The sequence below is a fragment of the Podarcis filfolensis genome (assembly GCF_964270895.1).
Source record: "Podarcis filfolensis genome assembly, chromosome: 17".
NCBI classification, from domain to species: Eukaryota; Metazoa; Chordata; class Lepidosauria; order Squamata; family Lacertidae; genus Podarcis; species Podarcis filfolensis.
Genome location: NC_139621.1, coordinates 34,129,778 through 34,156,139, shown reverse-complemented (window position 1 = coordinate 34,156,139; position 26,362 = coordinate 34,129,778). Strand labels below are relative to the sequence as shown.

The following is a 26,362-nucleotide window of genomic DNA, read 5'->3' as shown; positions in this document are numbered from 1 at the left end:
TCGCTGGTTTAACTTTTTTAATTTTATGCGTGGACAGCTTTCTGGACCCGCCACAGAACCCTGTGAGCAATCTCCATTTCTGTATTATTCTGGATCTTTCCCGCTGGAAAGAGAGCGAACCTCTTTAGCAAGTGTGCCAAAAGTGGTCCAGCGTATGGCATATTGCCACGCTAGTGTGCACTGCTATAATACCCCCCTGCCTTTCGTCTGCTGAACCAGGAACCAGCAGAAATGCAGGCCTCAGTCTGCTCCGTAGCTGGGCCAGTGGGCATGCAAATCTACCTACACTTGCTGCAATACCTCCATGTTAATACAGTTTGCTTTGTTCATTATTAATTTTGCAGGTTTATAAACTGCCTCCCTGAAGTTGTGTACAGTAAATTTATAACCTGGTCATATTTTCTTTCTACCGTTGTAGCCTCCTCCTCCTCAGAATAGTTTGTTAGACATCGTTTAGGAGCCAAACAACTCAGGGGACGTGCTAGCCCAGTAGCTATGTTTCCTTTGAATAAATGATCCCTACGCAGCAGCAACAGGAACTATGATTCTGTAATGTTCTTGCTCTCACCTGCCCACATTTCTGCATTCAGTTTTAATCTTAAGCGTGATTGCTGCACCCTAGCATCACTATGCATGCCACGGGTGAGCATGCTGGTGACTCAGGAAAAACAAGTCGGAAGCTTCTCGGAATTGCCAGAGTTAGGTTTGCAGTTTTGGGGGTACGTGTCCAAATGGTATTTGTTCCAGTTCTAATATCAAGGGCTGTCTTAAGCATACGTGGCACCGGGGTGGAAAGATCCGCCCTGCACACCCCCCCCCAGGTTGCCCAGTCCCAGGCGCGCAGGAGGGCGGAGCCAGCCAGCCGCCTCAGTGTCTGACTGGCTCAGTTGCCCCCAAACTCATGACACAGAGCCGCCCGCTGTGGCGCTCCGACCGAGGGGCAGGCTCTTCCCCAGACTCAACTCTTGGGCTCTGGACTCTCAGCCTGGCATCCCTGAGAGCCCAGCGCCCGGGTGCCCTGCACCCCTAGCGCCTATGGGTAAGACGGCCCTGGTAATATCTTTAATGTCCATGTTGCTGTTTCTATTTATATTCACTTCTGTGGAATATTTCCCTGATCATCATGCATGTGTCCTGGATGTTCCTTTAGCTCAAGGGTGGCAAACCGGTTTTGGTTTGGGTGCTGCATTACCCTCCTCAGCTGAGCTGTACAGATCAGCTTAAAAGGAGCTATTACAGCTCCCTGCTCATCAAATGAATGGTCTGATTGCTAGAGGGTGGAACATTTGCTTTCTTATCAGGTCACTGAGCTAGGCCATGGGCATAGGTAAAGGGTAAAGGGACCCCTGACCATTAGGTCCAGTCGTGGCCGACTCTGGGGTTGCGGCGCTCATCTCGCTTTACTGGCCAAGGGAGCCGGCGTACAGCTTCCGAGTCATGTGGCCAGTATGACTAAGCCGCTTCTGGCAAACCAGAGCAGAGCACGGAAACACCGTTTACCTTCCCGCTGGAGCGGTACCTATTTATCTACTTGCACTTTGACGTGCTTTCGAACTTCTAGGTTGGCAGGAGCAGGCACCGAGCAACGGGAGCTCACCCCGTCACAGGGATTCGAACCGCCAACCTTCTGATCGGCAAGTCCTAGGCTCTGTGGTTTAACCCACAGCGCCACCTGCATCCCAGCCATGGGCATAGCCAGGATTTATTGGGGGGCAGGCTTTATGTTAGGGGGGGCAGAACTGTGTTATCTGTGATGGAATTGGTCAGTTAAGTATTTTTATTGATTTGGGGGGGGCAGCTGCCCCCTGGCTTCACCCATGACCTAGGCTGATATGTTTGAACTTTTCTGCTCAACCTGCTTAATCCCCCCCCCCTTTTTGCTGCTACAAAAACCAGTGGAGTCCCAGAGCAGGCTTCCTCAACCTCGGCCCTCCAGATGTTTTGAGACTACAGTTCCCATCATCCCTGGCCACTGGTCCTGCTAGCTAGGGATCATGGGAGTTGTAGGCCAGAAACATCTGGCGGGCCAAGGTTGAGTAAGCCTGTCCTAGAGGGTCTGGGGCGGGGGAATGGGTTGCTCTCTCTCTGTGGGGCTCATTGGGCCCCCTGGCTATTCTTTGAGCAGTCATTTTGTAAGGTTTTCAGATATCGTCCATGCTGAATATTTGTCCCTCGACCCCAGAAACTGTGTTTTCCTTAGCAAGTGCTTGAATTTGTTGCCTCACCTTGCTTAGAGTTTTTTTTTTTTTAAATGTCCCATGCATAGTTACAATGTGAATAGGATAGATACTGTTTGAGGAAATGTATACAATACAAACAGGATAGAAACGCTGTTTAAAAAGAGAGAGAGGAGGAAATGTATACAGTGGTATCTCGGGTTACAGACGCTTCAGGTTACATACGCTTCAGGTTACACACTCTGCTAGCCCATAAATAGTGCTTCAGGTTAAGAACTTTGCTTCAGGATAAGAACAGAAATTGTGCTCCGGCGGTGCAGCAGCAGCGGGAGGCCCCATTAGCTAAAGTGGTGCTTCAGGTTAAGAACAGTTTCAGGTTAAGAACGGACCTCCGGAACGAATTAAGTTCTTAACCCGAGGTACCACTGTACATTAAAAGAAACAAGAGCCCCATGCCAGATTCTAGATTTTCTCGACCCATTTCAAATAGGTTTTAGGCCTGGTTTTGGCACAGAAACTGCTTTTGCCACCTGTATAATGATCTCTGTCAGGAGAGGGACTGGGGAAATGTGTCTCTCGGCAGCTTTCGATACCATCGGCCATGGCGTTCCTCTGGAGCAGCTGTCTGAGTTAGAGGTGGGTGACACCTGAGGGTGTTGCTTGGGGAGTGTTCTTCAGTGAGGTTCCTCAGGGTTCAGTTTTATCCCCTGTGCTATTTAACATCTATACGAAACTGCTGAGTGGGGTTATCTGGAGGTTTGGAGTACATTGTCAGCAATATGCCGATGACACAAAGCTCTGCTTCTCCTTTACGTCTGCAGGTGAGGCAGTGGAAGTGCTGGACCAGTGTCTTGCCTCAATAATGGATTGGATGAGAGCCAACAAACTGAAGCTCAGTCCGGATAAAACTGAGGCACTGTTAGTGGGTGGATCGCTAGACCAGATGGCTGGGAGTTGGCCTGCTCCTGATGGGGTTACACTTTCTCTGAAGGAGCAGGTACATCGCTTGGGGGATACTCCTTTGCTGTCACTTGATGCTCAGGTGGCCTCAGTGGCACTGAGCACCTTCCATCAGGTTTGGCTGGTGGCCCAGCCATGCCCCTATCTGGACAGAGATAGCCTAACTACTGTTGTCTATGCTCTGGTAACCTCTAGGTTAGATTACTGCAGTGCGTTCTACGTAGGGCTGCCTCTGAAGATGGTTCAGAAGCTCCAGCCAGCGGCCAGGTTTATCGCTGGAGCAAAAAGTTTTGAACATAGTTTTGTTCTGACACTTTTGCAGGTCTTTTCATGGCTCAAGATGCAGCAGCTGTGACTTTGTAAGCCTTGGCTGAATCTGATTCCAACCCTCCATGTTGTTCTGGGATATGGTGCTGTTTTATTGGTTGAAATCTGATTTACTGTTTCAATTGTATGTTTGTTTCGTTAGCCACCCCGGGAGCAGCAGCTGGGAAGGGTGGGGTATGAATTTTACTAAATTAAGAAAAGAAATATCTGGCTTAAGTTATTTTCCACTTCTCCAGCTTCTAGAGATTGTATATATTTGGTGCATCCTTGTGTCCTTTATGCTGTTTCTGTTAATTGTACTTTAGTCCTGTTCCCACCCAGCCATTATATATATATGTCTAGTATCGAGGACTATATATATTAAAGTGATGCTTCATGAGCCTCTTCTTAGCAACTTAGACAATCAGGCTCCTGCTGATCTCCCTTGCAGGCACTGTTTTGTTCCATACCCACTTCAGTAGTTGTTGTTTCCCAGAACTGGGTGTTCCCAGACATTTGCTACCATTTAGGAAGCACCTTTTCTTCTCTTGCCACAGTTCCTGAAACAATAATTTATTATTAATCTTTGCTTTGTTCCAAGTTACAAATTTGTTCCAGTATACAAATTTTAACAACAATAGTTTTTTGGAATTTGATGGTTTGTTAAATACTAAAGTTATTGGTTTCATTTAAAACTTCTGGGCAGACTGGTACCAATTGAGAATGTTACTAAGGAACTTGATTCAGCTGGCACTCTGCATGTGCCCCAGAACAACGTGATTCCTTTACCTTTAGGTAGCTGTGCATTCGGCACTCTGAGAGGAAGCGGACTTTGGCATAGGCTGGTTGCCCTTGTTGATAAAGCGAGGACCTGTGTACATGGGACTGAACTGTGAGAACTTCGGATGTAAGAGCGTACTTGGCAGAGTTTAATGCCCAAATAATGTCTTCCTTGTACATGGAAGGTGTTTACTTTCACCATACGTAACAAAACTTACATAAGCAAAGTGCTGAAAGGTGTTCACTTTGGCGGGATTTGGTAGTTTCCATTATGCAGTCACATTACGTTAGTTCTGAGGGATTCTTCCGGAAGAACTTCTGGGGTCAGTGTGGAGGACAACGGTGGAAACTCTGGAACATAAAGTGTTGCGGTGTAGTCTGTTTAATTGCTGTGGACATAAATTTATAGCAAAGTCTTTGGAGAACAAAAGGAATTGGGTAGGTGACTGCTTGTATGCTTGGGACTGTGAAATGTGAGAACTCTGGATGTATGTAATATTAAACTCTGCAACTTATCATTTGTAGCAACTGCCAACACAGGCACACGCCTCTGCTTCGGAGTTAGACAACATGGTGCCATACAAGAGTGCCAACTTGAATAAAAATGGGGGGGGCGACAGGTAAGTCCCACCCCTTATAATTGATCACATGACGTGGCACGCACACACCATTTGAATGGCAGTGCCCATCAACTTTGGGACGGGTGTCCAAAGTTTTATGGGGACAGGGCTGAAGGGGCCTTGGTCCCTAGGAGTTGGCTCCTATGGTGCCATATATATATATATATATATATATATATATATATATATATATATATAACGGTCCAAAGACCCAACAAATCGTAACAAAGCAATGCACAATTCAGACAGCCTCCCTCCAGGTTAAACAAGCATTTTGTTCGGACTTAAAGATAGGGATCATTGGTTCTTGCAACCACTGATAAAAATTTCGCCACTGCTAATGTTCTAGTGTTTGTCCGGTCTTCCAATAGGAGCCTGACATAGTGAGCCTCTGATAATCGATGTCTTGAGCGCACACACACACACTACAGCTCCCAACACCTCTGACTGTTGGCCATACTCCCAGTTCCCACATGGGTTGTTTTTGTCACGCAAGACCAAATCCAGTCACAAACTGAGAGACTCAATTGGCTCTTGCCTCTCAACTCTGCCCCTTAGGGCGGCCCAACCTGTCTGCACTGGTTGTGACTCGGCATATATTTTGTGGTGCCTCTTCCATTTAGCGTCACCCTCAGTCTAAACGCATTCTGTGCTGAGGTGTTCCTTCCCCTCAGTAACCTGTGCCTTTAACAATGTGTCTTGAAGTCTCCAGGCTCACCCCCATTTTCTTTTGCGCTGGGATTTCTAGGTCCATGTCCTGTTGCTTTTTTTTGTCCCATTGCTTTTGCTGGGAAAGCCACAGCTTATTATGGGTGGCTTCCAACACACATAAAACATAATAAAACGTCAATCATTTTAAAAATCTGCACAAAACGGAAATGTGAGTGAGCCCCCATTTGGCTTAGCTTTTTGTGTGTGGAATCTCATCTCTTTGATCCAAGCTGGTTTCTTCACATGTGCTCTAGCTAGTCTCCTCTGCCTCTTCTACTTTATTCTCTTGCCTATTTTCTATGTTTCTCACTCTCCTCAGGTTAGTCAGGAAACTTCAGGGTGCGACGCAAGCCTCATGTTCTCCCTAAAGGAATATTCTTTTCTCTCACCCTCTTTTGAAAATGTGTTGGGAGGATTCCAAAGAACCCAAGTTGTTTGTTTAGACACTGCATGGAGCTCAAGCGCAATCTATGAGGTTTGGCATGCCTTCCGTCTTCCCATCGCAGCCAACGTCCTGAATTATCAACAGACTGCTTTTGAATATTGGCAGAATGCCTATATAAGCTGGGTGCCCAGTTGCTCAGAGAGGTCTGTTCTGCAGCTACAGTGAAGCCTGGCGAAATCCACCGCTTTCTTTCTCCTCACCTTGGAATAGATAATGTGGTCCTTTTCTTCCTCCCTCCTCTGTTGCTCAAGTCATGCAGTTCTTCTGCCTTTGTGGAGTGCAGACGTGGTTTGGGGCTGGGTTACTTAAAGGACTGCTGTTATCGAGCCTGCCCAGACTCTGGAGATCAACACATTGGCAGTACCAGCACTATCCTCTAACCAACTGAGCTTTTGCTTTGGTTTACTTCTGTTAGGCTTTTGATAGTGCTATAAAATGGCTGTTTAAATGGTTCTGCGCAGTATCTGTACTTGGCTTTCTCTCTTACATCTATTTTGAGCTTCTTTGTGGAGCAGTTTTCTTTAAAAAAGCAGATTATAAGTCCTTTAAATAAATACAATTCATCTGGAAGCTCTAAATGAATGTTTTGGAGTTTGTTGACAAGATTGGCAATATTCTCTTTTCATTTTCTCTCTTACATAGTGTGTTAATAGTTGATAGGTTTTATCACTCTCCCGCTTAGGTAGAAGTACAGTTGTTTATTGTAGCTCATGGCCATTAGGTTTCTTTTATATAAATTAAGTCCAACCAAGCTCTAGTTCTCTCTAACTTAGCTTATATTTCAAAATCTAAATTAGTTTTATATGTGAACTCAAATATTTTATTCATTTTGGTCAGTTTTTTAAAAAATCTTTATCTCCCCCCCCAATAATTGGGAGAATAGCTATATAATTAAACAACAAATATACATGCTCTAACGTGTCCAGTCAAATTCACCTATGAAACTGATTGCAGATCTTTTTTATTGTTTTACTTTCCTTGTTTTATGTCAGTATTTTAGAATATAAAGGTGTTCTGTTTACATTGGAAGAGACCAGTTTTTATTGTATTTGCATATTCTGCTATTACTTTGGGCCTTATCTCTATGTTGTGCATCATAGCAACAGTAAATGAAACCACTCAGACCTTATCTACTGTAGTAACCCTGAGGGAATATGAACTAAAAGTGCAACTCTTTACCTTAAGATTGTAAAAACGCAACTTGTTTGAGAAACATAAGTAGCGGTTCCCATTTGTTGAAACAGATCAATGTTAATCCATTCATGGAAAGTTCAAGGGAACAAGGCTTTCTTAACACGGTGACTAAACATGCAACACTGTTGGCATCAGACACAGGGCCCTAGCTCAGTGGTAAAACCACTGGTTGGGATGCAGAATGTCTCCTGAAACTCTGGAAAGCTGCTGTCAGTCAGTGTAAACAATATTGAAGCAGACCTAACTTCCTAATTTTCAAAGATTAGAAACACTGTCATTAATTTGGCATTTATTGATGTGGAGAGTGGGGTGGGCAGTGTTAGAAACTCGAATATATAAGCTAGGCAAGGTTGCAGCCACCAAAACGGAATGTATATTTGCCATTTTGGGGCAAGATGGCTCTAAAGTCTTGTTTTTCAAATGGTGGACTGACTGTGATGGATTATCAGTTAAACATCTGGCTAGTTCAAGTGAGAACCTTGAGCTAGGTTAAGAACTTGGGAGAACTTTGAGAAGAAAAGTCACTTGATCCAGGGACAGTCCACATATATATTGGCCTCTTATGCCTACCTCTTTTTCTTAATGGTGACACGGACCATTCATGATGTAAGAATATTCTGCACAATTTGTGAGCTGGGCAGTGGGATGGGGTGTGTGAAGACAAGATACAATAATTAGGTATAACGTTGTCCACTGCTTCTGCTCAGGCCATGCGAAAAAGCATTTTGTTTCCAGAAATTCATTCCATTGTGCTGGCTGAGACCCTGCCTGCCTGCACACTGTCTCACCAGGGTGATACATGCATAGTAGAGCGTTCCATTAATTGGTAGTTAATGCCACATGCTTCATCTACATGGGCTTGTCCTAGTTTTTCTTCATGCTAAGAATGCAACAGAATGCGGAAAATAACTACAAACTAGAAGAACAAATTACAGTCATAGCTTGGAAGTTGCACGGAATCTGTTCCGGAAGTCCGTTCGACTTCCAAAACATTCAAAACCAAAGCACAGCTTCTGATTGGCTACAGAAAGCTCCTGCAGCCGATCGGAAGCCCTGTCAGACGTTTGGCTTCCAAAAATAGTTTGCAAATCGAAACAGTCACTCCCAGGTTTGTGACGTTTGGGAGCCAAAACGTTTGGGAACTAAGCTGTTTGACTTCCAAGGTACGACTGTACTGCAATGCATCCGTCTCACTTGGGCAGACTTGCTTCTGTTCAGGGTGCCAGCCAGACTGACATGCTGTCCTCCAGAAAACTATAAAGTAGGGTGGAAGGTTAAACAAAGCAAGTTGCTTTTTCCCTCCCCAAGATTTCCCAGTTCCCATATCCAGTGGACACTCCAACATTCTGCAGTTTCTGGGGACTATGGAGCACACGTAATCCTTGCTGGTGATGTAAACAAAATCTGCTCCTTTTTCCTTATGGGGTATCCAAGAGCCCGTATAGAGTCCTTAAGTGGGTTCCCTATCAATAAGAGAAAATAACCAGAGATTAGGGATGCGGGTGGCGCTGTGGGTTAAACCACAGAGCCTAGGACTTGCCCATCAGAAGGTTGGCGGTTCAAATCCCCGTGACGGGGTGAGCTCCCGTAGCTCAGTCCCTGCTCCTGCCAACCTAGCAGTTCGAAAGCACGTCAAAGTGCAAGTAGATAAATAAGTATGGCTCCGGCAGGAAGGTAAACAGCATTCGCCAGAAGCAGCTTAGTCATGCTGGCCACATGACCCGGAAGCTGTACACTGGCTCCCTCGGCCAGTAATGCGACATGAGTGCCGCAACCCCAGAGTCATCCGCGACCGGACCTAATGGTCAGGGGTCCCTTTACCTTTTTAACCAGAGAATATTGAGAAGCAAAGCAGCTAGTAAGCCTGATTTTTATTAAACTGTTGCAACAGGGTGCTCACTGCCCCCCTCCCCACGCAGGAGGGAGGAGGAACCCAGAACAAAGGTGTGCAAGCCCTTATATAGACTTTTGAAATTGCCCACCCTGTAGCTCAAGACCACCCCCAAAACAACATACATACATCACAGAAGGAGGCAGTCTACAACAGAAATCCTGTCTGCCAGAATACCTGATAATGGCCAGTGATTGCTTACTTGGGCAGCCTGGCCATTCTTTGGTGATGGTAAATACCGTATTTTTTGCTCTATAAGACGCACCAGACCATAAGACGCAGCTAGTTTTTGGAGGAGAAAACAAAACAAAAAATATTCTGAATCCCAGAAGCCAGAACAGCAAGAGGGATCGCTGCGCAGCGAAAGCAGCGATCCATCTTGCTGTTCTGGCTTCTGGGATAGTTGCGCAGCCTGCATTCGCTCCATAAGACGCGCACACATTTCCCCTTACTTTTTAGGAGGGAAAAAGTGAGTCTTATAGAGCAAAAAATACGGTACTTTAATTCCTGAATCCAGGTCACAGGCTCACCCTATTCATACACAAAGATGCCCTAAAGACAGGTAAGCAAAAGACAATGGAGAGGCTTTTCCATTTCCTTCCTCCTTGCAGAGAAACATTTGAGGTCAATTTCGAAGAGTCAAAATGGTTTCAGGATTGTTCTGTACTATTTCAGACACCTGGCTTACACACTTTGTAAATTTATGAACATTTAATTTATATATTTGAGACCATAAATTCTTATAACACTGGGCTCTCAGGTTCCTCTCTCTCCATTAAACCATTTTTTATTTTAAAAACACAAGCATACCTTTGGAGTCCCTGGAGTATGTAGAAGCAGCTTGTCTTATTTGTAACCGCTTTTTTGCCTCCAAACGGTAAGCACTTGACTGTCTGAGCTTGCTGTAAGTATGCAATCCCCGTTCCTACCTGCTGTTATCCTCCCTGTTATTATAAGCTTTGTGTGTTTGCCTGTGTGTCTGTATTTGTGTGTGCTTGTTTATACTTGCATTAAACATGTATGATGATAGATGGATGCCCAATGTGTACCGTATTTTTCGCTCTATAAGACGCACCAGACCACAAGACGCACCTGGTTTTTGGAGGAGGAAAACAAGAAAAAAAATATTCTGAATCCCAGAAGCCAGAACAGCAAGAGGTATCGCTGCGCAGTGAAAGCAGCAATCCCTCTTGCTGTTCTGGCTTCTGGGATAGCTGCGCAGCCTGCATTCGCTCCATAAGACGTGCACACATTTCCCCTTACTTTTTAGGAGGGAAAAAGTGAGTCTTAGAGAGCAAAAAATATGGTATATCTTTTCCACTACTTTAAGTTGCACACAATGAGAACCATTGTTTAACCCATTTTTTAATGCAATAATGGTCTGGTTTTGCTAAATGTCTTGCTGGAAGGGGTTAATATGGGTGAAGTTACTAGGTCCAGAGCTAAAGATGCAGCCACAGTGATCTTGGCTTTGCCTTTTGTGTGTTCATGTGGGGATTAGTGCCTTTGCTGTAGGCTGTCTTTTTGGAGGAGGCCAGCGAGAAGGTCTTTGTTTTCTTTAACATCACATTTATGTAGATTGTGTTTCTGTTCCTGTTGTACATTTACTTTGAGCTTGATGATGCTGGTGTTCTACTGTTTTTGTGTGTCCCCAACGGTAGTTTATCCATAATCCATTTATGCAATAACGAAGGTAATCATTAGCAACTCCCCTTGTCCTTTCCAGTCTTGCTTCCTTCCAGTCTAGAAATGCAAAAAAAATAATACTGAAATTATTCCTGAAATGGCACCTCCATCCAAAGATAGGAGTGCCTTCTAAACCCGGCTCACGGACGTTCCAGGAATCAGCGTGTTTTTACATGAGTAGAATGTGTGCTTTTATTTAAAATGCACCTCTGGGTTATTTGTGGGGCATAGGAATTCGTTCATTCCCCCCCCTCAAAATATAGTCTGGCCCCCCACAAGGTCTGAGGGACAGTGGACCGGCCCCCTGCTGAAAAAGTTTGCTGACCCCTGTACTAAATGATAGTCATAAAGTTCCTTGTTTCAATGTTGCAGGTTTGGGACTCATAACATTGTGGTACATCCGTGTTTATATAGCAAACAACCCGTGGGTGTGTGGTGTGTGTGGGTGTGTGTATTCTAAAGGAATCTAATGCAGTTATTGAGATCATTCCTTTTCCAATGCAATGTGGCTTTCCTTGACTCTTAGCTTTCCATGAATTGCTTTGCTGAGCTGCTGCTGACTGAACTCTGATACTATCGTAACTGAAATGCAGCACTGGAACTTGTTGTTTTGACCTTGTGTTGTTGAGGAGACTAAATATATCCGCTGCCCGATAAGGGCACGCAGTATGGAAATTTCAGATGGGAGGCAGGCTCAGGCCTGCACAACTTGTGAACCACTAAGCCAAACACAACCCACAAGTCACATATGTAGACACCCCCTCCCGTGCTGTTGCCCCTACCCACCCCCCAGCAGTGAGTATTCAGAGATTCTGTGCTTCTGCACATGGAGGTTCCATCTTGCTATCATGAGTATTAGCCATGAATTTGCCTCGTTTAAAACCAATGATGCTAGTGTGGTTGCAGCAAATTCAATATGTTAATGATGCATTGCGTGAAGTACTATTTTTCTCTTTTCCTTCCAGTAGCACCTTAAAGACCAACTAAGTTAGTTCTTGGTATGAGCTTTCGTGTACATGCACACTTCTTCAGATACTTCTTCAGATGGTGTATCTGAAGAAGTGTGCATGCACACGAAAGCTCATACCGAGAACTAACTTAGTTGGTCTTTAAGGTGCTACTGGAAGGAAAAAAATTTTTTGTTTTGACTATGGCAGACCAACACCGCTACCTATCTGTAACTATTTTTCTCTTGTCCATCCTAAATCTGCTGCCGATTTTTCCTTGGGTGGTCCCAAGTTCCAGTACAGTGGTATCTCAGGTTACAGACGCTTCAGGTGACAGACGCTTCAGGTGACAGACTCCGCTAACCCAGAAGTAGTACCTCGGGTTAAGAACTTTGCTTCAGGATGAGAACAGAAATCGCGCGGCGGCAGCGGGAGGCCCCATTAGCTAAAGTGGTGCTTCAGGTTAAGAACAGTTTCAGGTTAAGAATGGACCTTCCACTGTACAGTGGAACCTTGGTTCTCAAACGTAATCCATTTTGGAAGTCCATTCAATTCCCGAAAGGTTAGAAAACCAAGGCATGGCTTCCGATTGGTGCAGGTACCCCAGAAACAATAGCTGGCAGTTGCATCAGACATTCGGCTTCTGAAAAATGTTCAAAAACCGGAACACTTACTTGCGGGTTTTTGGCGTTCGGGAGCTCATTTGTTCATCAACTAAGCCGTTCAGGAACCAAGGTTCCACTGTATTATATAAGAGAGGGAGAAAATTCACTTTTGCTGCTACTGCTCTTTATGTGAAAACCACCTGTCATGTTTCCTAGTTGTCTTGTCTCCCCCACCTGAAAAGCCCCCAATATTTTAGCTTTTCTTTATGCAGGAATGGGCCAGGCTCTTAGCTGTCCTTTTATTGATTTAGGCATACTTTTGTTTTAAGAATTTTAATATTGATTATATTGCCTAAAGTAATTTTGTGCGCTTCTTTGACCATCTACATAGCACAGTCCTATTCAGAAGCAAATCCTGTTGAGTTTAGTGGCATTTATGGCTAGTTGAGTGTGATTAGGATTCTGGTCAAAGATGTTATTAGTCAATTTAGTGGAAAGCTGGAACAAATAAATCAGTACATGGCACATAACAGCCTTTCTTTGACAAGGTGGTAGAGCGCTCAACCGTTTTAAGAACAGAAATCACTCTATGCTGGTCACAGCATTGAAAATGCTTTTGAAGGACAAGAAGGGAGTGCTTTTCACTTTCCTAGATATTTTAAAGATTTTGTTTATTGGAGCTTGAATGGAAGATGGGAAATGTCAGAAATATATTAAAATCAAACTTCTAAAAGTGTTGTAAAATAGAATGGGAGTCAATAGGAAAAGTGTGACTGATCGTGGAATATACTGGTCGCCACTGGGGATAAACCTTCTGTATGGTTTACTCTCTATGACATCAGGTGTTGGGGTTTTTTGGGTAAAGTTTTTTTTTTTAAAGTTCATTTCATAATGTCTAAAAAGCAGAGTGCAGTTAAAAGATGAGAAACAAAAACAATAAGATAGGCACCTAGAATAAGTACAGTTGCATATGACATCAAATGTTGACATTCGCATAAAGGACTAGCTTTAATGAGAAGCCTAAGAATTTTCTGTGGCTCGGTCTTAACCTTCTTTGTAGTCAGCAAAAGAACAGTATATCAGACAGTACAGTGGTGCCTCAGTTCCTGAACACCTCTGTTGTTGTATGTTTCTTTTCTCGAACGCCGAAAACCTGGAAGTTAATGCTTCCGTTTTCGAACGTTTTTTGGAACCCGAACGTGCAATGCAGTTTCCGCTTAGCTCTTGCAACCCATGGGAAGCCACGACTCGGTTTTCAAATGTTTCAAAAGCCGAATGGGCTTCCAGAATGGATACCGTTCGAGAACCGAGGTACCACTGTATCAGAAAGTGTACATGTAACTACCCTGATTCTTTAGTCACTTTTAAGAGAGTGGACTGAGGCTCTGTACACTCTCCATTTGCTCTGCAACCAATGCTCTCCCAGTGCTGGATTGGGAAGTGACGTATGCAGTTAGCCACAATTCATATCTACCCTGTATGAAATACTCCATTTTGGTGGATGCGGGTGGCGCTGTGGTCTAAACCACCAAGCTTCTTGGGCTTGACGATCGTAAGGTCAGAGGTTTGAATCTGCACAACGGGGTTCGCTCTCATTGCTCTGTCCCAGCTCCTCCCAACCTAGCAGTTTGAAAGCATACCAGTGTGAGTAGATAAATAGGTACCGCTGTGGCGGGAAGGTAAACATCGTTTTCGTGCGCTCTGGATTCCATCACGGTGTCCCGTTGCGCCAGAAGTGGTTTAGTCATGCTGGCCACATGGCCCGGAAAGCTGCCTGTGGACAAACGCTGGTTCCCTCGGCCTGAAAGCAGAGATGAGCGCCGCAACCCCATAGTCAAATTTGACTGGACTTAACTGTCTAGGGGTCCTTTTCCTTTACCTACTCCATTTTGGTGCATTTCCGCCCCAAAATGAGTTTTTAACCAAATTGAGAAATCTGTCCTGCAATTATATTTAGTGTGGCTTCAGACATGCGCTAGTTATGTCGGAAGACGTAGGGTAGTTTTTTCCTGCATTGCGGCTAGGCACATGAACACAGATGTACCCGTGAAGAGTGTGAATACTGGAAACATGCTCAGATGCACTCCGGTATTTAGCAACATTGTTTGTGTGTGCAGAGCTGAGCCTGACCTTTAACATAGACAGTGTATGCTCCAGTCTGCTCTAATTGAAGAGTGCGCCTCTTGAATGACTCTCATCCATGTCTGTCGTCATTCACTAGTTTTTCCAGAATCGTGGCCATGGGCGTTTGGTTGCAGAAGGGACTGTATTTATAACGTGGATAAAAGTCCTCTTGTGAAATAGTTGAGGCTGTTGAAAATCTGCTCCGTTGCAAAAACTGGGAAAAACTCCCAAATGAAGCAAGCTTTTCCTGTTCCCAAACTTCTCAGCGCTTTATATCTTGGCACATTCTAAGATTACCTTGATTTGTAGATTTGTAGATGATTAATTATATTGCATAAGAGCAACTGTGCAGGAGTGTTTTGTTTTCCATATTATGTACTGTATGCTGTTTCAGAGTGTCCCAGGAAGGCAAACTTTGGAAGAATTATCCCACAGAGAGGGGATGCCCCTTATCCTTTAGCAGTTTGATGTGGTGTTCACTATTAATCAGATCTGTCGCAGATTGGAGGGGATACAAATGTAACATTCTCTGAATGAATTTCCTCTGTGCTCTTTTACTGTCCCGGTGGTTCCAGCCCAAATCTGGCTTTGAAAGCTGGAAGCCAGACATAATCAAGGAGGCATGGGGTGTTTCCAGGCTATCACTATGTTCACATACCGGCAAATTCAGGTGGCACAAACATGGACGATCGGAAGGTCTTGTGCCACAAACCAGTGTTCAAAATTAGCCAGGTGCCAGACGCATTTTGCAACCAAGTGCTGGGGCACCAGGATGATGCCTGACACCTCCACCATCAAGTGACTTTTCTTCTTTAAGCTCTTCACCTAGCTCAAGGTAGTCGTCTGAACTGGCCAGGTGTTTAACTTGAGAATCAATCACAGCCAGTGCAACAAGACATTCCATTTTGGTGAGTCTAACCTTGGTTTAAGAAGCCATTTGGTGCTTAGATTATATATCTGAGTTTCTGACACTGCTGGCTCAGTATAGGGGATCTTTCTCTGTCCTGGTTTTCCCTGCCTCTTCTGCCCTGCTGTCCCTCCCAGGCCAAACACAATAGATATCTGTTTATTATACACAGTAAAAGATTGGGCAACTTTCACCCCACCCTGTGTATCAAGTCACTTTTTTTATTACGATCAGTGACCAGCGCAGCCTATGTATATTTATCTAGAGACTTGGAAATGATTGAAGAAAGAACCGGGAAGTAAGATATAGAGGGAAATCTCAGCAAGACGAAAGTTGGCTTCAGTGTCGTGTATGCCAAGCTCACATAGGGGTTTTCCACGCCCCCATGTACAAAATTTCCTGCTCCTTGCCCTTATCTGTACTTGTTTTCTTTTATCTGTCCAGCTAGAATGATTCTGTGATGGCTGGTTTTATTAAACTGGCAGGCTGAACATGTTAGTGCATTGCCCTTCTTATTTCCTTAAGATATGAAAGGAAATGATCAAGCTCACCCTGCCAAGAAGCAGATTTATTTTATTTTTTTAAGGTGGGCAGACTGTCTTTACTCACATCCAAGCAGAATCAAAAGCTTTCTACCAGTCCTACCCTATGGGAACGTGTGCCCCCTCTTTTGTGAATGACCCATTACCTCCGTCCTAAATGCACGTGTGTGGTTCACGATCTGTCCTTCCAGTGAGCACTCAGGGCTGATTTCCTTAAGAATGGATAGGTTTGATCTTCTTGCAGTCCATGGGACTCTCAAGAGTCTCCTCCAGCACCAGAATTCAAAAGCATCGATTCTTCGGCGATCAGCTTTCTTTATGGTGCAGCTCTCACTTCCATACATCACTAAGTCGACCACTAGTGCATCTAATTTCCCTTAAGAAGGTTGAGTACGCCTGGTGTCTCCTTCTACATGAGTCTATTCCAGTATCCTGAGCTGGTCATGTTATTTTGAAAGGCTGCTGGATTCCCCCTGTTTGTGTTAAAAGTGTGCATTGGAGCCAGGCAAGTTCGTTGGCAGCTTACAATACCGGAAACCCATTTTGCTTTAGAATTCTGGTAAAGGAGTTTTAGGAGTTGTATTTTCGGTGGCTGAGCTAAACCCCAAAGAGGTTTCGTTTTGCATGTGGTTAGTACCTAAAGTTTAAAACACACACGCACACACACCCTAGAAGTGAAAATGTTCAAGACTGTTTAAGAATGACTGTATACATTGCTGCCTTGTATCTTCAGCGTCTGTGTATTGGTACTAGATAGAAGTGGGTGAATGACGGTTAGGCAAAGTGGTCATGCCAAGTTGACTTCTATTTTAAGAACGCTTTTGAATTGGGCCAGCATGCCTTCTGGTCTGGCACTCTGTTCTCACAGTGGCCAACCAGATGACTACGGGAAGCCTGAAAGCAGGATTTTATCGTGCCACACCCCACACCCCACATTTCATCCATACTTGGTCTCCTATCTGACCAGTCCCAGACTCAGCAAGGTTGTTGCCTTGGGCGCCTTCAGACTATGATCAATAAGTCATTTGCAGTGCATCAACTCATTTCCATTTGACTCCTCATCTTCCTGAGCTGTTTCAGTTGTAAACTGCTGTGTAATGTTAAGAATTCCTGGTTGTGTTTGCTTGTTTTCCTCTCCCCTCCTCCTTCATTTTTCCTTTTGTGCCATGTCTTTCAAACTGTAACCCTCTGTGCAGGAACCGTCTATAGATACAACTATTAGCTGCTTATAAAACCTTGCTACAGAAAAGTAGTACCCTATGAGGCTTTATACACAGCAGATGTCAAATGTTCATATTTTTGACGTACAATGAGTCAACTTACAATGCACGATCAGTTTGGAGATAAGCGGGCATTCAATATAAGAGGCACGCCAATGAAAGCAAAGCTCAGTCGGCTTGGAACTGCGAAGTTCCACACAGAAATCTGTTTAAAACAGATTCCTCCTCCATGTGTATCTGTAGTTCACAGTGTTAACTACACTGTCGTCTTGCTGTCTTAGCATTGATCATCAGGGCTTGAGATGCATGAAGGCCTCAGAAGTATCTGACTGTGCCTGCATATAAAGGAGTGGTACAATATTACCAGGGCTGCCATTATAACAAAAACAAAAAAGTGGGGGAGAATAAAAACTGTAAGTAAAATGCTTCATTCTGAAAAAAAGAAAATAAATAACTACAGTTGTACCTTGGTTTTCAAACAGCTTAGTTCTCGAATGTTTTGGTTCCCAAACACCGCAAACCCAGAAGTGAGTGTTCCAGTTTGTGAATATTCATTGGAACCAGAACATCCAATGCAGCTTCCACAGCTTCTGATTGGCTGCAGGAGCTTCCTGCAGCCAATCAGAAGCTGCACTTTGGTTTTTGAACGTTTTCGGAAGCTGAACAGACTTCCGGAACTGATTCCATTCGACTTCCATGGTACAACTGTATCCAGTTTGAGCTGTGTGGTAACATCTACAAAGGGGACTGGCAACTTGTATCCACCCATAGCTTGGATGAGAGACCTTTGTGACCTAAGTACAGATGGTGACCATTTCTCACGGGGGTTCTGTTCGTGCCCCCTGCGTGTTATACGGGGCGCGTATAAGTGCCCCGCCTCCCCGCCCCCAATTGTGCTGTTCTGCCCCTGTTTTGCCTTCTTCCAGATCCAGAAGGACCTGTGCGTTGGGGCGTCAATTGAAGGCACCTAAAATGGTTGCCATTTCTGAATCATGAGGCTAAAACTTCTCTAATACATTGTCCTCCATAAATGTATCCAGAATGAAATTCTGGACTCCCACCCCTGTTCTTTAGGAGACCTTTTGCAAACCTATCGCTTCTTTAACAAGGCGCCAACGATCTCGCACCATTGTCTTGTCTGACTTGTCTTGTGGTTTTTCCCTCCCTCCCAGTTGGCCCTTTGCGTGTGGAGTTTTCGCTGACTGTGGATTTGAAGAAAGTGGCAGACGACAACCCAGAAGTCAAGGAAGGAGGACGCCACACCCCAAAGGAATGCAGAGCGCTTCAGAAAGTGGCGCTTATCATCCCGTTCAGAAATCGAGATGAACACTTGAAATACTGGCTGTATTATCTTCATCCAATCCTTCAAAGGCAGCAGCTTGATTATGGTATATATGTAATTAACCAGGTAAGAGATCGCCAGATTCCAAATAGCCTATTGCGTTTGCCAAAGGAGCACGTGCATGTTGTCCCTTTCTTTCAGACACGTCGTGGACTTTTTGCTGAGTGAATTGTTAAAAACGGTATTGCGGTGTGTAATGCCTCATGGTTGGTTTAACTCTGCTAGCAACAGGAGTGTTGTGGAATTGTGCAAAATTGTGTAAAAACAAAGAAAGTTTAGGAAAGGTTTTCCTCACCCTTGTTGCGGTATTATAATATGCTCAGCTAAAGATTCTGATGGTTAAGGGTTCCTTCGTATAATACATTTTACAACACTTAGACTTGGTCATGGTATATGAGCTCCTGGGGAGCATTTCCTTCCTTCATATAGAAAACAAAATCTATACAAATCTAATTTAGCTACCCTTCAACTTCCCTCCCCTCCTTTCTGTGGTTATTTATTTTATATCTTTTTATTACTGCATATCCGATTCAAATATATTTACAAGTTTTCCCTTATCTTCCCCTCTAAACAAGAAATTTAACAAAAAGGAAAAACGAACGAAGAAAAAAAGGGTGGATTAAGAGAAGTGAGGGAAACCCTTAGCTCATATTAACATACATGAAAAATAACCATAAATATATCTATATTAATTTAAACAGATAGATCTGTGCAGTCCAGATAGGTATCCACACAAAGCTGACATTTATAAGAAATGTGTTCAAATTATAATTCATATTCCAACCTCTTTCAAAAGATCTCAGGGCGATGTACAACGTTAAGAACACATTTTGTAGAGCCTAATGATAAAAACTTAACACAAAGCATAACAATAGACAGCATGATAATAAAATAATGTAGCAAGGTGAGTGTATAGCCTTCTGATTTTTATATTTCTGTTTGCTAGATCTGAGCTGTTTAGGGTCATTGGGCTGACAGAGCCTCTTTGTACCTTGATGCTAAAACAGTGGCAATAGTTTGTTGGTACAGTGAGAGAAGCCTATAGCCTCCCTTGGCTACAAGTTGCCCAAAATGAGGGGATGGCTGTGGATCTGTGAACTGTCTGTGTCCAGGGCAGCTGTCTACCAGCTCCATCTGGTACACCGGCTGAGACTGCAGACTGTCTCCCCAGAGTGGTGCATGCTCTGGTTATCTCTTGTTTGGACTACTGCAGTGTGCTCTATGTGGGGCTACCTTTGAAGCTGACTCAGAAACTACAACTAATCCAGAATGCGGCAGCTAGACTGGTGACCGGGAGTGGCCACTGGGACCATATAACACCGGTCCTAAAGGATCTTCACTGGTTCCCAGTACATTTCTGAGCACAATTCAAAGTGTTGGTGCTGACCTTGAAAGCCCTAAATGGCTTTAGGGCATCTCCACCCCCATCACTCAGCCTGGTGGACACCGAGGTCCTTCTCCAAGGGTCTTCTGCTGGTTCCCTCACTGCAAGAAGTGAGGTCATAGGGAACCATCCAGAAGGCCTTCTCGGTGGTGGTGCCCGTCCTGTGGAATGCCTTCCATCAGATGTCAAGGAGATGAAGAACTACATTACTTTTAGAAGACATCTGAAGGCAGCCCTCTATTGAGAAGTTTTTAATGCTTGATGTTTTGCAATGTTTTTATATATGCTGTAAGTCGCCTAGAGTAGCTGGGGAAACCCAGCCAAATGGGTGGTGTATAAATTGTTGTTGTTGTTGTTGTCGTCATCTTCATCAACATCCTTATTTATAGGACTTGTAGCACTGGATTGGTCATTTTTGTGTCACCTGAGGTCCCAAGCCAAAGGATTTGGGAGTTGTACAACGATTGCAGTTGGGACTGCCTGCAGTTCCCTTCTCTAGCCAGCAGTCTTGGTTGATCTGTGAGGTACTGCAGAACTTTTAACTGATAGGCTTGTATTATAATGGACTATACTTAGTTCTGTTGCATTGACTGAATATCTATGAGATTTAGTTGCATTTTGTTGTACTTGGAATGAGTTTACACATTATATTGAAAATTTTAGTTGCCTCCTCTAGTTATTATCACACGGGGTTTTTGCTTGCCTGCTCAGAGTTATCTCTTAATGTCTTCTTTGTCTTTGTGCTGAGCTTTGGGGAAGCAGAATGCACCTGGTTTTTTTGGTGTGTTTTTTTTTTAGCTTTCTTAATCTTCATGAGCCAAATTGATGCTTTTTTCATGTGCCAGTTTCATAGGGTATGTACACTGTTGCATAACACAACAGTCTCATACTTTTTCCACAGAATAACAAATAGTTCCAGATTCGGGGCACTTTTTTTAGCAGTTTAGGCAGGTTTCGTTTGAATGGGATTTCAATAAAGCATTTATGAAATTACACTGATGACCTGGGGGCAGGTTGTTTGTTAGCTTAAGAGACAAACTTCATTGTTGCCAGCAAACATATAACGTGTGTTTCCCCATTTGGCTCCCAAAACAACAAACAGAAATGTTCCTTTGCAAAGTAGAATAGCCTGTTTTTAATATTGGTTTATGGCATCTCATCTTTCCTCTTGCTTTATTGCTCAGGAACGGGACCCGATTTCTCAGCAATGGTTATGTTCTGGGATTGCCTATCAGTTTCAGCGCTGGCTGTGTTGGGGAAATCCAGGACACCCTTGGTTCTTTTCTTAGGATGTTGGCAGGACAGATGATGGTCAGTGGTACATGGACCACTGCTCTGCTCAGGATCATTGACTAGTAGAGGAGTCCAAAATGGTGGCTTAATTTTTCAAGACATGCTTCTGGAGGTCATGCGGTTTGAGTATCGCTGGGACATACATCTGATGGGGTCTTACTCTTTGCCATCTGATACCTACTACAAATGTCTTAAGAAGGCAGCTAAAAAAGCCAATGCAATTCTGGGCTGCATCAATAGGAGTATAGCATCTAGATCAAGGGAAGTCATAGTGCCACTGTATTCTGCTCTGGTCAGACCTCACCTGGAGTACTGTGTCTAGTTCTGGGCACCACAGTTCAAGAAGGACACTGACAAACTGGAACGTGTCCAGAGGAGGGCAACCAAAATGGTCAAAGGCCTGGAAACGATGCCTTATGAGGAACGGCTAAGGGAGCTGGGCATGTTTAGCCTGGAGAAGAAGAGGTTAAGGGGTGATATGATAGCCATGTTCAAATATATAAAAGGATGTCACATAGAGGAGGGAGAAAGGTTGTTTTCTGCTGCTCCAGAGAAGCGGACACGGAGCAATGGTTCCAAACTACAAGAAAGAAGATTCCACCTAAACATTAGGAAGAACTTCCTGACAGTAAGAGCTGTTCGACAGTGGAATTTGCTGCCAAGGAGTGTGGTGGAGTCTCCTTCTTTGGAGGTCTTTAAGCAGAGGCTTGACAACCATATGTCAGGAGTGCTCTGATGGTGTTTCCTGCTTGGCAGGGGGTTGGACTCGATGGCCCTTGTGGTCTCTTTCATATGATTCTATGATTCTATTCTAAGGAAAATGCTTATCACAATTTGTTCAGTTAAACTTCTGTCTTGTCCTTTAAAATTTTTGTTTGCTTCAATCAGCATAGGTTGGGATGTGAGGCTATTTAATTGTGTTTCCTTGTGGCTGAATGAAGGTTTCTAGTTCTTTTGCTAAGGAGTCATTTGTGCAGACATAGAGATAAGTTTCTATGGGGTAAGTTGATGGCACCCTGATCCAAAATATGCTTGAGTTGGAAAGAAATTCTGTTGACTTTCACAGAGCTTACTTACAAAGGTTATTAGCTTTCAGGGCTCTGATGACATTCTGCAAAAAAGGGGCTATATAGTTTAGAAAGAAAAACAGAGGATGGTGGATAACAGTAAGCATACACAGGCTAGGTGTGTACAGAGTATAATTGTGTCGCTGCTTTTCCCCATTATGCTGCAGAAATCATACAAAAGTTACCGAGCATCATGGCCTAATTTGTCAATGAAGCATTCAGTTAACTTCCTTAAAGCAGTGTTAGTTTTGTGTGCATCAAGCAACATTGACAATGAGCCTAAATTATCCAGATGGTATTTTTCTTGGGTTATGAGGAGCTTTTAAAACCTGCTAAGAAAACGTTCTTATTTCTTTGCTCTCTTGACAAATGCTTTCTCTCTCTCTCTTTTTTTTCCTCCCTTGTCTGTCCTTCCTTTGCATCCATTCTTCCTTCTCTTCTCCCTTCCTTCTAGGGAGGAAAATCTTACCTTTCTCTTGTTAAACCTGTCCTATAGCAAAGCAATCGCTGGAGCAAGGAGAGTTTGTATGTGAGCGATTGATTCTTACTTCGTCTGCATCCTTCTGTACTCTGCATCTGGTAGGAAAAAAGAAGGAAGGAAGGAATGCTGACCTCGCTACTGCTTCAATGGTAACGTCCCACCTCTTAACTTTCGGTGCAATGCAAATTCAAACTTGAATCTACTGCAGGTTTACCATTGACTTTTGGAACCTCTGAAATGTATTAAATTGGGCTGAATAGTGAAATGGAGATGGGTGGAGGTGGGGGGGGGATGTGATGTGAGAATACGTAAAATGGAAGTTGGGCCGCTGGAGCCAGTGGAAAAAACTGGATGCTAATTTTGACCCCTTTCTAGTATACAATTTGCCTCACTCTTTTTAAACCATGGTCATGCTGGCCACATGACCCGGAAAAACTGTCTGCGGACAAACGTCAGCTCCCTCGGCTAGTAAAGCGAGATGAGCGCCGCAACCCCAGAGTCGTTCTCGACTGGACTTAACTGTCAGGGGTCCTTTACCTTTAAGTTACTTGCTATGCAGTCACATCTCAATGGTGCACCTGCTCTCTGTTTGTTGCATAGTATTCTGGCTGAGATGATTGCTCAGTGGACACTCAACAGCCTGGTTTGCACAACGTACTAAACTATGGTTTATAAACCATGGTTTAGTTAACCATAGTTCAAAATGGTCCAAACGGGGCCATGCAACTTAAGTATAGGTTACAAATTATGGTTAGCAGGCGCTTGTTAACCAAGATTTGCAGTCAGTTGATAAAAGTTGGCTTAAATTAACTTTAGCTTATAATTAAGCTATAAAACAGGCCTGTTCTACAGCACAGAGGTTTGCTTTTGGACTCCATCTAGCTTTGAAATTGCATTGACTTGTCTGACAAGGAACTCTTGTGGGCCTGCCAGGAAACTCCTCTGCATTATAGGGTTTACATAGCACTTACGCCACTGGCCAAGACCTCTGCATGCATTGGAGTGTGTTGTTGAGCAGACTTAACAACCTCCTGAGGCAAATAGTTGCAAACAGCAACCTGTTTTTCAGGGACGCTCCCCCATAATAGATAGTCTTCTCACTGGACAAGCCTTGGTGAACTTCTGTGAACATCGGAGAGCCCTGGAACACAGAGCGAAAAGCATTAAGCTACATTTATAGAAAGAACAGAGCAGCTATTTACTGGTTAACTTAAGAAATCTGCGTCTGCTGTTGCAACTTCCTAATGCGATCATAAATGAGAGATTTAATTAGCAAGGACATGAACTCTCTCCTGCAAAACAGAGGCGGGATGGGAAGCCTCTAACTTCTGAGCTCTGCCAACCTCAAGGAAGCAGCAACGTCCAAGTCTGAACTGAACTCGCCAAGCTTGCAACGCCAATCTTACGCTCTTCATTCTTTGTTAGATAATATTTGTGCAGGATAATTAATGCGCACCAGCTGTTGCACATGTTGCAATTTTGGAGCAAAGAGTTCTGTGTGGGATTGGCTGACTTAGGAGAGCCAACGGGATTTTTGTCTGCCCAGACTTGACAGAAACCTACAGCTGCTGCTCCAGGCAGACGTCCAGCTGGCTCTCTGAACCAACTGGTAATTAGTTTGAGGCTTCTTATTTGAGGAGCGCAGTGAAGGTGTGTTGGGTATCCTCAAAATGGTGTCTGTACAGTAACTCGTAAAAGTCAGCTTTGCTGATTTCTAGTGATATATAATATATAGTGACATAAAACGCTGAGGGCTTGTCCACACTCTCACTTGCCCTGTGCTTTAGAAAGGTCCAAGCGGTTTTCCATTTGTCCCTTGCTAACCACACCACCCCCACTGGAAAAACCCACTATTTAGCGTGAAATGGGAGCAAGCGTCAATCTGGAGAAAACCTGATTGACGTTTGTTCTCTTTCAGCTGTTGTTGGCATCCTTTTGTTTCAAGTGACAGAGGAGTGTGCCCTGTGGGGCAAAGTCAAGCCGCGGGAGAATAACAGTGCTGGCTGAGGCTGGCAACGTGTAGCTGCTACCTCCTGCGTTGTTTTTGCTGGTTTAGCAGCACTGAAGCACTGAGCCAGTGTGGTGTAGTGGTTAAGAGCGGTGGACTCGTAATCTGGTGAACCGGGTTCGCTTCCCCGCTCCTCCACATGCAGCTGCTGGGTGACCTTGGGCCAGTCACACTTCTCTGAAGTCTCTTAGCCCCACTCACCTCACAGGGTGTTTGTTGTGGGGGAGGAAGGGAAAGGAGAATGTTGGCCGCTTTGAGACTCCTTCAGGTAGTGATAAAGCGGGATATCAAATCCAAATTCTCTCTCTCTGGGGCACAAGCCTGGGCAGCATGTATGGAGTTCCTGGGTTGCCCAGATGACAAGACCCTGTTCTCGGACCCACTGACATGGTCTAAAGGAAAGCAGGGCAATACGTTTGGCACCAGCTTGGCTGCAGGAGTTGCTGGAAGGAGGCGTACAAGGCGCCATCCAACCATCTTAGGGACTCCCTCGCCTGGTTTAGCTGGCCAGTCGAATCCGTTTCCCAGGGTGTGTCTGCTGTCACATGCTGACAGCTTTTAGGAGCCACAGGTGAGAGCGGAGTGCAGGTTGGGGACCAAAGGTGGACTAACTACCCCTGAAGGAGCACAATGTGCCCCCCACCAGAGGTACCACCCCTCCCCTAAAACCCCATACAAGTTTTCCTGTGTGAAAGCAGCGGGGCAAGCAAAGTTGTGGATGAGGCTTTAAACAATTAAGAACCAGGAGACCCTTCTTCAGAGGCAGTGTAGAGGTTGTGAATTTTGTGAAATCTTTGAAGGCAGGATGCTTAGCTAAGTCTTCTTTTTGCTAGTTGATTATTTTAATCATTCAAATTACTATTTATACCCTGCTTTTTAGCCCTGAAAAGTGTCTTCCTAGTTAGCAAACGAAGAGGGAGTGCTGATCATACAAATTCTCTTAACTTTCGTCGAGCAAAAATAAAAATAGAGATGTTTATTTGGGGCTGGAATTTGTGTGTTGACTTCAGTATTGTAATATATAAATAGAAAATGCGCTGGGAAGGTGCAATAACAGAAATAAATGCCATCCTAGTTCATTAAGGAGCTCAAATTAGGTCTGCTTTCTGTCTTCTCGGGAGAGAACTCGGGGGTGATGTCAAAATGTTGAGTTGTGTTCATGTTGGGGGTAGCTAAATTAATGATAGCCGAATACTGGAAGGAAGCTGTTGGTTTGAGTAAAACTAAATGGTGTAATTAAGTGTGGCATTTGTTATTAATGGAAAAGTTAAGAGTCCCCTCTCAATCTCTGTGTGCATTTCTTGTTATTAAGACTCAGGAAAAAGGAAGAGAGAAAAAACACCCACATTTTTTCTGACTTTCCCTTCCCCCTGTGGGTTTGGTCCTTCCATCTCTCTAGGGGTTAAGGGGCTGTTTGAAAGGGCTGGTTACCTAGCACATACCACTGGGCTTGACAGTTTTCCAGAACTCTGGAACAAGTTCTTCCCTTGTGTCCCCGCAGATGGAAGATAGAAATGTGATTTCTTTGTTGTTACCCATATTTCCCACCCCTACCTCCCCAGGTCTACCAGTCTTTCTTCGACCAGGACTTTAATCTTTTTCTCCCTCTGCCTTTTCCTTGCCCTGTTAAATTTGCAAAATAAGAAGAATAAGAATGACTAGAGACTCTGCA

At 44.1% G+C, this 26,362-nt stretch overlaps 1 protein-coding gene across 1 annotated transcript in view; it reads left to right on the top strand.

The window, feature by feature from the left end:
• B4GALT1 (beta-1,4-galactosyltransferase 1) overlaps positions 1-26,362 on the top strand; it is a 49,233-nt gene that overhangs the window by 1,608 nt on the left and 21,263 nt on the right. Inside the window, exon 2 of the mRNA XM_083593866.1 lies at positions 18,288-18,523. Coding sequence (XP_083449992.1) covers positions 18,288-18,523 — 236 coding nt within the window. The remainder of the gene's footprint in view (positions 1-18,287; positions 18,524-26,362) is intronic.